We start from the raw sequence: 16038 nt of genomic DNA, 5'->3' as shown, positions 1-16038 counted from the left end.
TCTGTGCTGCCCCCTGAAGCGTTACTCTATGCTCTGCACATCTATGCTCTGCTTCGGGCGGACCGTGGCCCTCTGGGGGCTACAAAGCATCGGAACAGCTAGGACTTTGTTTGCCTTCCCACTCTTCAAACCAGTGTTTACCCTGCCGGTGGCTGCATAGCCCACTGAGAAAGTGTGTTTTAAATTTATAGATCCTCTTTTTACTGTAACAATTAAAAAAATGCAGAATGTACAACTAATCTGGTATTTTTCTGTGGCTATATAAATTAAACAAATAAGCTCATACCACATGGGCAGTTTTGTAGCTTAAGCCCCACTTACTTTTAGTTATTAGAATTATTTATATTAAAATTTACTCAGCCAGACTCCTATTGATGGACTTTTAGATTACTTTAGTTTTTTTGTGTTCACAGATAAAGATACAGGGAAAGCCTCAGGCTCAAATCTTCCTTTGCATTGATTATTACCTTTGACTTCCGCAGGGGTTCGTTAGGCTAAAAGCTGTGAATTGTTGAGAGGCCCTTGACAGGTGAAGTCGAATTGTTTTTGAGAAAGTATGCACCACTTTAAACTCTCATTAGAAATACCTGAGAGACAATATTTTGCAACATGAGGTAGCACAGGTTATCATAAAAGCTTTCTAATTTGATAGATACAATTAAGCTAGTCTGTTCAGGATGCTACTTAGGTTTTAAAACAGATTGAACAGAGGCCTTCAGAAAGACAAAAGCCATATAAATTTCTGAAATGTTTGTTCTATATCTGTGAAATATGTCATGGGTACTTTAACAGGGATTGCATTGAATCTATAAATCGCTTTGGGTAGTATGGCCATTTTGGGGGTGGGGAGAAAATGCACACAATTGTAATTGAACAACAATAAAATAATTTTTTAAAAAAGACAAAAGCCCTTATCAAAAGCCATCAAGTTTATGCAGTGGGGTGTGGGTACCGGGACCTGGGACTGAGGAGCTCAGGGCCCTAGCCAGGCCTCGGGCCAAGGATGAGTTCAGAGTGTGGTGATCTCTGTCAATGTTCTTTCTTCTTACTTAGTTTTTTTCTTTTTTAAAGACAGTTATTTTTAAGGAAAAGGTTGTTCTGGCCTACCGAGGGACAAAAAATATTTTTAGGAAGAGAAAGACATTTTGATGACTATGTAGATTAAATTACCCAGAACTAAATATTATTAATAGTTCCTCCACAAAAACAATAATGTAAGCATAAACTATGTATGATACCCCCTTCCCAGTGTAGAAAATCTCCGCATCACTTTTTATTTTTCAAGTCATTTAAACTTATTTCTCAAGGTAATTTTTCCCCCAACTGTTTTTAAAAGCATAAATCCAAGGGCAACTGGGACTCCATGGGTAATTTGGCTGGTCGTTCCGTTCATTCACTCACATTAGCTAGGGCGCCTGTCAAGGAAATAGCTCTGAGGAGTCCTCTTGGGACCTGACCTGGTTGTGGGTAGGTTGTCTTTGCCGCTGAGTTTCTTTGCTGGCTGTATAACGATTGCCTGTGAAATACGGTCCTAAGCCCTGCTTCGGTCCCCTGCCCATTGATCTCCCTTCTGTTAGCTCATCAACATGACTCACCCGTCTGACAGAAAGCATTGTGGGGTTAGCCAGGGTCTTTTTCCAACCCACCCTCAAGGTCACTTAGTTTAGGTAACTTGCCAGCAGTCAGGATCCAAGCTCTGGCCAGCTGCCAAACACCCGTATTTACATGATTAGAGATAAGGGTATTCCATTCTAGCTTTGCTGCTTTCATACATTGGGTGATTATATTGTTTTCTTTTACTAGAATTTCTTCTAGGTCCTATTGCCATTAAATTGTCTGTTTGAGTCTTGGATTTTTCACAAAACAATTACCAACTAATTTATAAGCATATGATCCAATGTGGATGAGAAATGGATCAGCATGAATAAGAAGAGAATCGGTCACCTTCTCGCTAGCGGAGATGGTAACTTGGTTCTGGGCTTCTTGGTTCTCAGATATCCAGTCCCTCCGGGCCATTTCTTCCCATTCTGCTTGCATCTTATCCCAAAACTCTGTATCTGACTAAGAGACAGGAAAAAGGAAGCGAGATGGATTTAAGAGCAGGCTATATCATTTGGTTTATTTCCAGAAAGACAGTTTTCCTTACAGATCAAAGTGAGTCCCGAGGAGGAGTAAAATGCTGACCCCGGCCATCTCCGATGACGCTCATGGCTGAAGAGCTTTCAGAGAGCGCTCAGTGGTCAGAGTGTTGAACTGGGTTAACTGTACTTTCTCCAGCAGGAACATTGCTACCATGTGAAGGACCTGGATCACATATACCAAATTCAGCGAAAAAGTCCATTGCTTGAGCAATTTCAAGTGGGGGTGCCAGGCACACATTTGAGGACGGATGGCCTTTCCTGCAGTTGCTCCTGGGATCTGAGCAGGTGGAACCGCAGCTTTGGGGCTGGCTGGGTGGTGATGTGGGTGGGGGGCAGTGGGCTGTGCACAAGGGAAAGTATTATTGGTTGACCCCACTCTGTGGCAAGTGCTGTGCTGGGAGAAAACTGAGCCTTGAGGGTGATGGTCACATAGTGAGGGTCCAACAGGATCTGATCCCTGGTCTGGCTCCCAGGGCCATGCTTATCCCCTTACGACAAACTTAGCCTGCTGGTGCTAAAGAATGAAGGATCCTGGCTTTGGGTATGAACTTGACTGAGTCTTCTTCAAGGTCTTTTCTATGGCAGGGTGATTTTTATTTGAAAAGTATTGCTTGTTTCCCTTACAATTTTCTTTTATATCTTTCAAAAGGGAAACCTGGCCATTTGTTTACTTCAGAGGGGGTTTGTGTTCTGGATGGAAGAAGAATTTTTCTGCAAGATCTGTTCCACACTGGCTTCTATCTGGCTAAGCCAGAAAAGGGTGGTTTAAGTGTCCCGGGGAAAGGAAAAGCGGGGAAGTATCTTAAAGAATGGAAGAGAGGAGGGGAACTTTCTGGGGTGGAGAAAGAAGGTGGTAGGTTCTGAGGTGAGTGGGAAACTGGGGCTTAGCTGTCTGGTGTTTCTCTGGCAAATTAGACTGACCTCCCAGGGGATGACAGAGGGTGTGACTGGGGTGGGGTGGGGCTGACTTGAGCTCTGATGCTCAGGTGTCAGGGAAATAGAGAAAAACGAAATTTCAAGGCAGCACGTGGGGTTTGGTCGGCTGTTGGCAGTCAGCACCGCGAACAGCAGGGTGCAGACTTGGTCCTTGTTTTCTGGCAAAACGTAGGCTTTCCAGATCAGGTGTCCGAGACTACGTTTACCTTGCCGGTGTGGTAAGAGAGATGCTTGGAAACCACTTTATTTTCTTTAGAGAAAACAAAGAAATCGGTATTTCTCGAACACCTGAGTCTGGGGCTGACATCCATACTCTACCTGCAAATCTCGTTTCTGTGATTCTCAGTCCTGAGACTTGTTGACACACCGTCAACTTGACTTGAGGTTGCCCTCTGCCTTTTAGTCCTCCCAGCCTCACCCTCCACTGCAGCCTCGTGGCTGGTGCTGGGCGTGCTGGGGTGGGAACTCTCCTTCAGAGTTGCTTTGAATGATAAATATGACCTTATTTCTTCTGCATACAAATGTTCAGGGAATAAAGGCAGCCCAGTGTGACTAACCCTGGACTAGGAAATAAATAAAGGTCTGTTCTCTTCCTTTGCTATATCCAGGGTACCCATTCCTACCACTGACGTGGGTCCTGTCACTTCAGCAGGGGCCTCCCCTGGATGAAGGCCACCACGTATCCAGGCTAACATTAGTAACAAAATTCAAAATTTCTTTTTCAATGAGTCTTTCTAGTAGAATATCAAACTAGACAGACCGTGGGATCTCAGGTACACGCAGCGATGGCTGGCTGAAAGGCTAGGAAGAATCTGCCGTCACGTTAAGAGTAATCTCTTTGAATGAAGGGATGATGGGTGGTGTTTTTCGTGCTTCTTTACAATTTTCTGTACTTCCTGAATTTTCTGATTTTGCATTGATTTTATAATAATAAAGGTTAAAGGCAAGAGTAAAAAAATAAATTAGCTTTCCTTGGTAAGTACCGTGAAACCTGAACATTTAGATACTGAGGCATTTAGAGACTGTTCTTGGAGACTCATTGTCTTGACTAGCATTTCAAAGACACAGGTTCAAGTTGCCTTCACAGATGCCAAGACAAATATGTCAAGTGAATTTTACAATGTTTGCTGACTTCCCCCCCCCATAGGTAATGTGAAATGCTGATGACTTTCAGTACTTTGTAAGGCAGTGCGAGTCCCTAAAATTTAAAGCTATGACAACTCTTCTGAATGAAAGAATGAGAAGGGTTTTATAACGTGTACATCTTGGTTACAAAAGGATGCATCCCCTTTCCTGTGGTTTCAAGGTAGAGCAGTAGATGCTTAAACAAGACTGCTGGGGAAAACGGCCAAGCCGCAGCTGAGGGGGGCTGTGAGGCTCTCTTTGGATGAGATTCTCCCGGAATTACCACCACCACCTAGCATAAGTTCTGACTAATTAAACTGCACAGCACAGCTTCATTTAATTACAGAAGACTACTTTTAGCACAATCAATTTTCACCCCATCTCGAAATCCAGACTTCATTCATGTAACTGCAATTAACACTGCTTCTTTTTTAAATTTTTAATCAATTTCAGAGAAACCTGAGACATATTTGAATTTAAACATTTTAGACAGGACAGAGAGGATTTGACATATCGATGATTTTCTTAGTTGTTCTGAGATTTTGGTAGATTGTTTTTTATATTCTACAGGCTAGTGATCTGCTTATACCAGAAATGATGTATTGTTTGCAAACTATTTTCATTTTTAAAAATAGCTTTCTGGCTATCATAATGGTAGGTAGTCATTAAAAAAGGACTTGGGATACGCAGTACGATGGTTTAGAACAGCAGCTTTCTCCTCAGATGAACCTGGGAACAAATTCTGGCGCCTTCACTGACCTTCTGCAAGTACCTTCCCTCTCTGGGGCGCATTTCCCTTATCTTTGAGATGAAGATCTACGACTGTGACCTTGGTTGGTCATTAAAAGGGCTACATAAGGAAATGTATCTGTGGCATAAAGCACATGATATGTACTCAATAAAAGTAGCTGTACTCAGTGTTTTGGCAGCATTGGAAAATATAAAAAATGACCAAAAATCACCCACCACCTCAAAGTTCAAATACATATCAGTGAATACTTGGTGTTTTAATTTGCGGTAAATACATGTTCCTCTTCCAGATAGCTTTCTTTTTGCCATCTAAATCTTTCCCTTCTAACTAATTGTTCAAAAATAGGAAAGTTAAGAATATTATAGCAAAAATGGAATTTACAAAGAGTTCATTGCAACATGGAATAGCCCTTGGGTTATGATGTTTCTTCATATGACAGAAAACAGCAAAGAATGTGCTGGGGAAGCACCAGTAGCAGCACTTCCGGGGGGTGAGACCACGAGTGATTTGCCCCAACACCTTTCCTTGTGCTTTTCAGCATTTCCCAAGTTTCCTGTTACTAGCATGTGTTCTTTTGGAGAAAAAGTAAGATTTGGTTTAAAAATGCTGACTTCTTTTCAGTTTTACTTTCTCCAGAGATCCCACACTGGAGCAATTTCTTGCCTCTCTGCATCCCTTCAACACAGATATTCTGCGTTAGTGGTTTGGAACAGGAGAGGGGCGTGCTGGCAAGTGCCACTACCCTGTGAGCTGAGCAAGTCGTCGGAACCCCTTTGTACATTATTCTTCCTTATTTGTAAAGTGGGAAGACTGGGTTTGTTAGACAAATAGCTCAGACTTCTTCATCTATGCAGATCGATTCAGAAGATCAGAAAAGGGGGAAAGGAAGCCTGTTCACTGATGTCCAAAAATTATACTTCAAAGCACTTTCCCCAAATTACATTTGACATTTTCCCTTCACTTTTTGATGGTAAAACTAGCAAATGAAAAATTTTATAAAAACCATGACAATAAAATTAATTATATTAAACTATAATAAGAAAATCAGTAATTTAAACTAGAACCAGGAAAATTTCAGGATAGCAACATACTGTCAGTTCCCACTTACCAGTCTATTTTGGTCATCCTTGAGTTAAAGTTTTGACTTTGTAATCAGACATAACTATTGGTTAGAAAGACCCTGGGGTTACGTTGTGAAAGAACTGATGGCTGTGAGACTATAATCCAACTGGCCCATTAGGAGTCTGGCTTTCTACTTGCCTCTTTAGATATCCATTGATTAACTGTGGCTGGACCAACACTTTAAAAACAACCAACCCTCCTGTTCTGTACATTCTATACACACACTTGCATGGTGAGAGATGAAAAGCCACTGTGCAAGCCTGGGTAAACTGTTTGTCACCACAAACACATTTTGTGGAAGGGAAATTACGTGCAGTCAGCCTGGGGCCTCATCGCCCTAAGATCCAGTAGCCCAGGCCGGTGAAGAGTGGCTGAGCCGTCCCCACTCGCCACATGTGTGGTTGACTAGGAGCTCAGCATTAGTTGAGGATTCCAGTGCCCAGAGGACATATTCAACCTGTGGCTGCAGTTGTGGACGTGCAGCACCCTGATCGAGGCCGGCAGAGAATTTGGATTGGTCGGAATTAGTCTGAGCTCTAGATGCAGTCCTGGGTGTCCCATGGCATGAGGGGTCATTGACAAAGGAGTCGACACGGGCAAGAGTGAAAGTGCAAGAGCCACCCTGTTTATGTAGCAATTCACCAGCATAGGTGGGAGGGGTGGGGCGGGCTGAGAAAGCTGGCTTAGCCTTGCTGAGCAGAGAAGACCACCAAGATGAGTGCATCTGGCAGTTCCAGGGGGGCAACCTTCTATCAAACACGTCATGAAGCTGCCTAAAAATGGAACAGGCTGCTTCCTCCACAGAAGGATGTGTTCTCCAACATTAGAAGTCTTCAAACATAGACAGAATGACGCATGTCAGGAGTGCTGTAAAGATGATTCAGAGATCAGATGGAGCTTTGACCCAATAAATTCTTCAGTCTCTTACAACCCCGAGTGAGGGTCTCTGGTGTAACACCATTAATGAGTGGATTTATTGAGTGAAACAAATATAAGCTCAAAGTGAATAAAATCTCAATGAGATGAGAAATGGGTCTGTCCTTCATGCTCCTTTCTCAGTCTGAACAGAATGGGGAGGAAAACCCATGGGCTCTGGCATCGGGCAGAACAGTGTGGCTCCCAGCCATGCCCCTCACATGTGACCTCTTAAATTTAGTTTCCTCACCTGTAAAATGTAAAAAGTCTCCGAGGGTGGTTGTGCACATTACGTGGAACAATGTATGCAAAGTGCTTAGAACTTGTAACATTGAGAGCTCAGGAATTGGCAGTTAATGCTACTTTATATTTGCAAATGAAGAGGAATGTCTCCCAGGATAGTGAGAAGATGAAATCTGACAAACTGTAAACTGTGGTTCAGAAGTGTTGAAAAACAAACAAAAAAAAATTGGTACTAGCACTGAATACAGATTTTCCAGTTGCCTCTGGGGTAGACATGCTTCCTCGTTTAAGGGAGCCGACCATCACTGCAGATGTCGCAGGCATCTGGGCAAATAGCCTGAGGCTCTCACCAAACGACGAGCCAGCAGATCAGCTGCAGAAACGTGGAGCAGAAAAATCGGAAATGATGAGCAGGAGAAAAAAGGGCACAGGAGGCTGGCAATAATGCCACACAAGGCTTGAGCAGGATGTCAGGAGGCAACCAAGAGCTGTTTCTAACAGGGGATCTGAGAGACTTTTCTGTTCTTTCTATTCTTCCTCTTCTGGGGAGGGGTAAAGAGAAATGGAGTATTAAAGCACAGTGAGCAAAACCCATTGTCCAAAAGGGCAGGTGTCATTAGCCTGTTTGTTAGCAAACAAATGCCTTTCCAGAAGCCGAGTTGCAAGTGATTGTATCTATGTTTGTGGTTCCAGCAGGTGTTTGTATTCACAACAAAGAACTGCCCTTAAGGTGCACTGGAAACCACAGGTTTGGAGACCAAGCCTGGCTTTGCTGCCACTTAGGGAGTAAGGTTTTGTGGGGTCAGCATCTGAGAGGCTGTTGATTTCTCCCAGGCCTCCTGGCTGCTCTCTGAGCAACTGGCAGCATGTTTTAGTGAGGAAATTGTCGGGGGTCCTGGGGTGTGAGCCTTGTCTCCTGTTCCACGTGACAGTAAGTCACGCGATAAAGGACTGGCCCGTGGACTGTGAGCTGCCAACAGTGTGACTCGGTTCCAGAGGGGGTTTCTTCTCCTTTAGCCACGTCTACAGGTAGGGAGAAGCTGCTGGGAAACTCTCCCATAGTTTTAAAAAGTAAACTATTAGAAGTATTCCTTAAACCTAAACTATGTGTTTACGCTTTGCCTTACAGGACTGTTAACAAACAAAACAAAACACCTAGATGTGGATGCTGCTCTCAAGAAGCTCACTGTCCAGTGATAACATAAAAACAGAGGCGACTGTGATTCAGGGTAGGGTGAACGAACAGTGCAAAGAGAAATAAAGTTACTTGCTCAGAGTCACACTAGTCTGGTAAGTAACAGGACCAGAATTCAAGATGTTGCATTCTTTCCTTTCGCGGCAGACTGCAGATTCCACAATGGCCACCCCCCTGCGGAGCCCTGTGGGTGCATGAGCCTGAGAAACATCGTGTTAAACCTAGAGGCCAGATCTAGCCCAGAAACATTTTTCCTCCTAATCCTAGGTAGGAAATTTCACATCAAACCCTGGATTTCAGAACCTTCACGATGGGCTGTTAACACTAGACCCATAGAAGGAGCCACTCCCGGTGGTCCGTGTGGTTTTCCACGTTGCCGTAGTCACTACCACAGCATCACCTTCATCTGCCTGGCTCCCTGGAGGAGCTGAGCTGTCCCTTCTGGACAAAAAAGAACAGGTTCTTTGCTGTGTGACTTCCCAGTATCTTCAAATGCTAATATACATGTTAAATATCTAAGAGGTGGATGACCTTGTGTGTGTGTGTGTGTGTGTGTGTGAGAGAGAGAGAGAGAGAGAGAGAGAGAGAGAGAGAGAGAGAGAGAGAGAGGTTTAGGGTCCTCCAGGACACAGCCTGTAAACTGCTGAGCTTGAGTCCCACCTAGCACATCAGCATCCAAAGTTCCACAAAAACAGAGACTGCCGGCAGGATAAATTTGGTGTATCCTGCGAAACTGTGAGAAATAGGAATTTACCACATAGTTTGTTTTGATATGATTGTTTCCAGTGAGACTGATCTCCAATCAGCCAGCAGGTTCCCTAACCCTCACATCCTCTGCGTGAATCAGAATTCGTCAAGACTTTGTTGTTGTCATTGTTCCAGAAAAGGAAGTGAAACCTAGTACGTGGAGGGGAGAGTTAAAATAATTTCTGTATGTTTTTGGGAAGACAACTCATTTGATGTGTTTATCTTTTTAATAGTAGCTAGCCTTTGAAACTACATATGATAATGTATACAGATTGGACAAAGACTGGATGAAACATGAGAAAATGAAAACAGTTAATTTATTAGTGTATTGGGATTTCTGGGTAGTTCCTAACCTTTCTTCCTCCAACCTCTTGATTTCCCTTATTGTTGTTGCTTTTAAAATAACCTAAGAGCGACTATTGATAAAAATTTATTATTTTTTGGTGACCAACTTTTAAGTTCTATAATTGTTTTAGGGCCCGAAAAACACGCAAACATTCTTTATATTGGGAATAGTGATTAAGGGCAGGAGTTTGGGAGCTAGACAGGTCGGAATTCCAGCTCCATCAGTGAACCGCAGTGTAACCTCGCACAAGTTACTGAATCTATGTTCCAGTTTTCTCACGTTAAAATAGGACATGGCTGCTGTAAAGCACCGGGCTACCCACCGGGGGTAGCGTGTACAGCTATGACTAAAACAAGCTTAGGCTGTCAAACAAGTTTAGGATGTCTGTGCATGTAAACAGGCTCCCTGCTCCTCCCCTTTCCTCTGTTGCAGGACAAGGCTGCCAGAGAGATTGGCTTAGAGGCAGTTTCCTTTCCAACATCATTCCTGGCAATAAAGAATTTTACCTTCTATCTAAATGCCATGTTCACACTATCTTCCACTGTGGAAATATTGCCCCCTCTACCATCTTTTAGGGTTATTTGTGGGAAAAAACGGGCCAGTCATTTTGATGGACAACTTAGATTGAAAAATCACTCACATTGTTTTGAACATACTGAACTGGTATTTTGACTTTCTCCCCTTTTCTTTTTGACTACGTGATTGTCACCGCAGTGGGCCAGATGTGAAGACAGAGCCTCAGTCCAGTTTGTTATGAAGGTGTTGGGAAAGAAAGTGCCATAAGCCACTTTCGTGGACACTGAAATCAACCAGCTGACTCAAGGGCATAGCAAGGACTCTGAAAAGCTACCAGGAGCCCCCTCGACTTGGACCAGGGTCATGGTATCACGGGGAGAGGAGGCTGTGTTTGTGCTACATGGAGCTACTTCTCGTTGTTCAGAACTAACTACTGTGGAGCTAGGTAGTTTCTGTTGCACCCACCAATGCCTTAAAAAGATTCCAGATGGTCAAAATTATCACACGTTCTCCTTGTGTATTGATTTATTGGCCTGTGAGGATTAATTTGGTTAGAAGTCGGGAAATATTTTCTCTGCCAAGGATGCTGGGCATTGCATCCAGCTTTTTGGCAGCAACTGACTCATACCCAGCATCAAAACACAGAAAAGAAGCCCCATGAAATGCCAGGTCTGTGATTCCTTGGTCCGGGAGAAAATCAGCCATCATAACACTCTTTTCTACAGAACCTAACAAACAATGGAGAGGAGTTATGGGTGGACTGACATTCCTCTATTTTCACTGACGGTATTAGGCTGTACTGGCAAGATTTGCTGGATTTTAACGAATGATATATCCCTGCAGTAGTCTCAGGAGCTACAGTGTAATTCGGAACACATTTCGAAGGGCCAGGCATACCTTGTTTTTAAAAGAAATGCTTAGATGTACAAGATAGTAGTGCTTTTCTAATGTCTATTAAATGGATTTTTTCATACATAACATTTTTATTGATGTGATTTATTATATATACTTACACATTTAATTCATTCATTTAGCCAAATTATTGACAAGGCTACTATGTAGCAGGCAATGTCCTAGTTCCCTGAGTATAGTAATGAACAAGACCTATGCTAATCCTGCTGCTGGAGTGTGCGGTCTGGTGGGGCAGAGACAAACAATACAGTATTGTAAGCTCGGGGAGACAAGGTAGTCGAGTAGCAAGGAGGAGAGAAACCCAACTTAGACTTAGGAGTTCAGGGATTCTCCCAGAAGCAATGTAAGCCAACTGAGACTCTAAGAGTGAACAGAAGTTAGCCAGGTAATGGGGTGATGGAGAACATTTCTGATAGGAGGAAAAACATGTGCAAAAGCTAAGAGAAAGATTATATGGCCTCTTCCAGGGACTGAAGATTTATGATGATGCCAGCATAGACAAGAGGATGTAGAAGCAAGAATGGTCCGTATCGTGGAGAACCTTATATAGCTAGGTCAACGGGTTTGGACTCTAAGGACAAGTGGAGAGTCATTATGCAGATCTGTGTTTTAGAATTCTCTCTGGCTGAAGTGAAGAGAATGGACTAAGTGGAGCCTTCCGTTGTGCACTTAGGAGGCAGTGAGAGCAGTTGCAACGCTGTTATAGTTGTCCCTGTAAGACACACCAGAGTAGGACATTGGCAGTGGAGATGGAGAAAAATGGGTGGATTTGAGAGATATGTAGTAGAATGAATAGGACTGGTGTTTCATTAGATGTTAGGGGAGAGATAAATGTTGGAGGGTGGGAAGGAGACAGAAACTGGGGGTGTCGAGGAGAGAGAGGGGAAACTTTTTCTCGGAGGATCCCATTCCCTGAGTCAAAGAGCAGAAAAGGTAACACAGGGTTACAGTGAAGAGCTCAGATCTGGGTAAGTTCAGCGTGAGGTGCCTTTGGAACGCCGGAGCAGAGATGTTGAGAAGGCTGTGTGCCATGTGGCTTTGGTCTCGGGAGGAAGTCAGAGCCAGAGATCTGGATCTTGGCGTCACCGGCATGTGAATGTTGATGGGCATCACACAAGGGGATGTGTTCAACCGGTGAGATTGTGTTAGGATCAGAGAGCAGGCTGCAGGGCTTGCACTCCCTGGAACAAGGAATAGGCAGAGCAGGAAGAACCTACTCCAGAGGGAGGAGGATTGTGGGGTGGGAAAGTCCAACAGAAGAGAATCCTTAAGTGGAGGAAGTGTCTAACAGTGCCCAACGCTCCCCAGAGCTTTAGCTGAGCTCGGGTGTACCTGGGAGTGTGACTACCAGTGAATAAGTGATGCTTTCGTCCGAGCAATGTCTGTGGAATGAGTGCAAGCCAGATCACCCCGGACTGAAGGCAAATGAAAAGACACACGTTGTCATACATTGTTCTAACAGTAAATAAAACCATCTTTGGAGTGTGTTTGGAGTTATCAAAAGTGTGAAATAGCTGAAAAACCCTGATCTTCATTTAACCAGCTTTCCCCATCTTCAATTTTATACATTAATAACTACCTACCCCTCCCTCCACCCCCATCCATCTTCTTATCTATCTAACTAATCCTTAACTGTTAAACCAGATGCCACATTTGAACCATGGCCAAGACTAAGGATAAAAATGGGGTAGAGAAAGGAACAGCTATGTTTTCTTTCTTTTTTTTTGTTCTCATAGAATCTGAGCATCACAACAGGAAGTAAGAAGCGGTAGGAACATATGGTTCCCTCCCTCCCTATGGGGATGAGTGGTGTGGGGGGCAGGAGAGAGATGAATTAGAGGCTATTGCAGTAATCTGGGATGAGACTAGGGGGATTGCAACAGGGGAAGAGCTAATCAGAGATTTTCTAAGTGAACAAGTAAGAGGATTTAGTGATAAAACTGCATTGCTTCCTACAAAGAGCAACAAGGTTGTCACCTTGAATGTATCTAATTTTTAAAGAGCTTTCAAGTGTATTAACTCATTTGACCTTCAGAAATGATTTGCTCAATGCCCCTAGCTAGTTAATAACTGAACCAGGGCCAGACCCGTGTCTCACAATTCCTGTTCTGTACCCTCTTCACAGCTGTGCCCTCGTGTCCCTCCTCCTGCCCTGCAGTGCTAGCCCGTCCCCAGTGTGTAGGGTCAGTCAGTGTTGTTGCTCGGCAAACAGCATCCTGGCTGGAGGAAAGAGCAGAGCAGAGCCCTTCTGCTTGTCTCTTGTCACTTAATTTTCTGAGACAAACCAAGTTCATTCTGTTTAGAACTACAAGGTCACAGATTTTGGACTCAGCTTCTTTTCTATCAGGAATGAAGGAAACTACAATAGAATGTTAAAACAGAACTTTTTTAGCCTAAGTTCTGGCTATGATTCCAAAAATATATATAATGAAACAATTGGTGCCTATTACCTCTGTAGGATTTACAAAAGGAATGGTTTTATATACATTAAATACATACATACACACACATGTGATATATATGTATATATGGGGGATAGATGAGATAGATATAAATGACATCATCTATCTATCTATCTATCTATCTATCTATCTATCTATCTATCTATCTATCTATATCATGTGTCCCCCAACATTTAGCTTATGGTTCTTATAAAACAGCTAACATTGAAGGGAGTGGGGGAGCGCATTTCCATGAAGTGAATGGTCAGGGAGGGCTGTTTCTCACGACCAGGTTTAGGCCACGAAGGGACACGCCATCCTGGAGCTGTGGTGAATTCCAAGAGGACTTCCTGGAAGGGTGAGGATGGTGACCTTCTCAGTGGAACTGCAGATGGCTGTTCCCAGTAGGAGTCTCTGAGAGATCCACAAAAGCAGAACATGAGAGAATGTACTTGCGTGAAACATCCACTGATCCCAGAGAACACCTAGGCCAGGCCATGGGGTACCTGCCACGTGAGGCTGGACCCCTTCCCCTACTCCTCACTGTTCTGGTCCCACCCTGGAGGACTCAGAGACTGACAAGTGAGTGGAGGGGGGAAAAAGCAAAGCCAACAGACAGAAGGTTCCCCTGGCGGCTTCCCCACTACAGAGGATCAGGCCCAAGGTCACTCCTGGTTTGGGGAGGCAAGAAGCTCTAAATTGTGAACATGGGAAGGAGTCATTTAACTATTACAGAGGAATTCATGTCTTAGTTATTGACACAGCGTTGTTGGAGATCAAAAGAATCTGGAGGATTTCTCATTATCTTAGAGTGATTAGAAAGCTACGGGACTTTTATGGACTGAATTACGTTTCTTTAAAAGATACCATGAAGTCCCCAACTCTGGTATCTGTGAAAGTGATGTTGAAAAATAGAGTCTTTGCAGATGTAATCAAGTTCAGACGAGGTTCTTACGGTGGACCCTGGTGTCCTTAGAAGAAGAAGGGAGTTTGGACACAGACACAGAGGAAGACAGGCCGAGTGAAGGTGGGAGAGAGATCGGAGGGATCAGCTGCTGGAAGCTGGAAGAAGCAAGGAAAGACCCGACTCTAGGGCTCCGGGGAGAGCCTGGCCCTGCCTGCACCTTAATTTCACACTTCCGGCCTCCAGACTGTGAGACAGGATGTTTCTTTTGTTTTTAGCCACCTGTTTTGTGGTGTTTTTGTTACAACAGCCATGGGGAAATTAACATAAACGCCCAACCTGTGATTTCAGTCAGAGGTTGGGATAATCCTAGCTCACAAATGGGGTTTGAATGGAAGTAGACAATAAAGTAAAGCTTTTTTTTGACTTTTACCCTATCGAGTTCTGCTCACTAAACACAGTGACGGCCACGAATCCTAGCGCACGACACGTGCTCCACAAATACCTGTTGTGACCCATGGTTCCCCGAGCTGACAGAGAGGTGCTGCTTCTTGCACTCTTTCCCTTGACTCGTCAAAGGAGCTTCCGGGCATCATTTTCGTTTTACAAATGAGGAAGCTGAGGTCACAGAGATTAAATACCTTGCCAATGGAAAATGGCTCACAGGGCAAAACCTGAGATTTAGATCTAGGTCTTCCTGATGCCACTCTGTGCTTTTCCACTCCATTGTCATCAAATTAGTCCAAAGAAATTGGGTAGATACTCAATGGCTTGTGTCCTCTTGGTTCAGAGAACGATGCCTCATATGAAATGATTTTGTGGAATCTGACTGCAGGGATATATTTTCTTGGTGATTTTGGTTCTTAAAAAGACCAAGTCAACAGTCTTGGTCTATAGAAAAACAGGCGGAGAGTAGGTTGTATTACTTAAATTTAATATGTATTGAACTTTTAATTCTAGGCCAACGTTTTTGAACTAGTAAGCTAAAACAGACAGTTCTTGACCTCAGGGACTGCACAGTCACCAGGAAGGAATTCTTCGGGGGGTGTTGAAAATATTTTAAGGAGATGTCAGAAGATATGGGTGCTTGTCCTGGTGTTACCACTGCTTAGCTGTGTGGTCTCAGACAGGCCAAATAACCTTTTTCATTACCAAATTTTCAGGAAGTTTTTCTGTAAACTGTGAAAAGTTAGAGTCAGGCGACATTATTATTAATTATTATTATTATTGAAATATTTTGTAACCACCTTTCTTATCTGATTTAAATGTCTGAAGAAATGCTATACAATATATCAGCCAGTAATAGATGCTGTTAAATATTCAGGCACAAACAACCTTATTTACGTGCTGTCAAGACAAAACTGCATTAGGGACTGTTTTTTTCATGGAGACAGATCTTCTGATTTATTTTTTTAAAGGATATTTAGAATCTGAAAAACATTGCTGACTCAAGAGAAATACAACGATCAATTGCTGCACCTAAGCTATGCTGCCATAATGCTTAAATAATGAAAAGATTGTCTTCAGAGATAATTGTAGCCCCACATTTTAACTAAGTATTTAATGACAGTAAACTATAAACAGGCTCTGTTTTCATATGGGGAATCCACAGAGCCTATTAACTGTCCAGATGGCAGGGAATAGAAGGATTACAAGGTATGTAAATTAGGGATCATCCTAGTCTTTCAAACTAGACTTGAATAGGTGTTAAAAGCATATTTTGGAGACTTTCTAAATATGAGAG

At 43.3% G+C, this 16038-nt stretch overlaps 1 protein-coding gene and 1 long non-coding RNA gene across 2 annotated transcripts in view; one reads left to right on the top strand and one right to left on the bottom strand.

Annotated features, from left to right (window-relative positions):
• The window catches only part of PEX5L (peroxisomal biogenesis factor 5 like), a 150388-nt gene that overhangs the window by 11917 nt on the left and 122433 nt on the right, over window positions 1-16038 (bottom strand). Inside the window, exon 9 of the mRNA XM_037136887.2 lies at window positions 1945-2061. Within this exon, the coding sequence (XP_036992782.2) occupies window positions 1945-2061 (117 nt within the window). The remainder of the gene's footprint in view (window positions 1-1944; window positions 2062-16038) is intronic.
• On the top strand, window positions 8026-10919 carry LOC128626270 (uncharacterized). The gene is made up of 3 exons (XR_008390190.1): window positions 8026-8262; window positions 8363-8523; window positions 10236-10919. It is a non-coding gene; the product is annotated as an uncharacterized LOC128626270 (long non-coding RNA).

The sequence above is a fragment of the Artibeus jamaicensis genome, unplaced genomic scaffold (assembly GCF_021234435.1).
Source record: "Artibeus jamaicensis isolate MK-2021 breed Jamaican fruit bat unplaced genomic scaffold, CSHL_Jam_final scaffold_474, whole genome shotgun sequence".
Classification (NCBI taxonomy): domain Eukaryota; kingdom Metazoa; phylum Chordata; class Mammalia; order Chiroptera; family Phyllostomidae; genus Artibeus; species Artibeus jamaicensis.
Note: the sequence above shows the minus strand (reverse complement) of the source record. Positions and strands in the feature narration are given on the sequence as shown.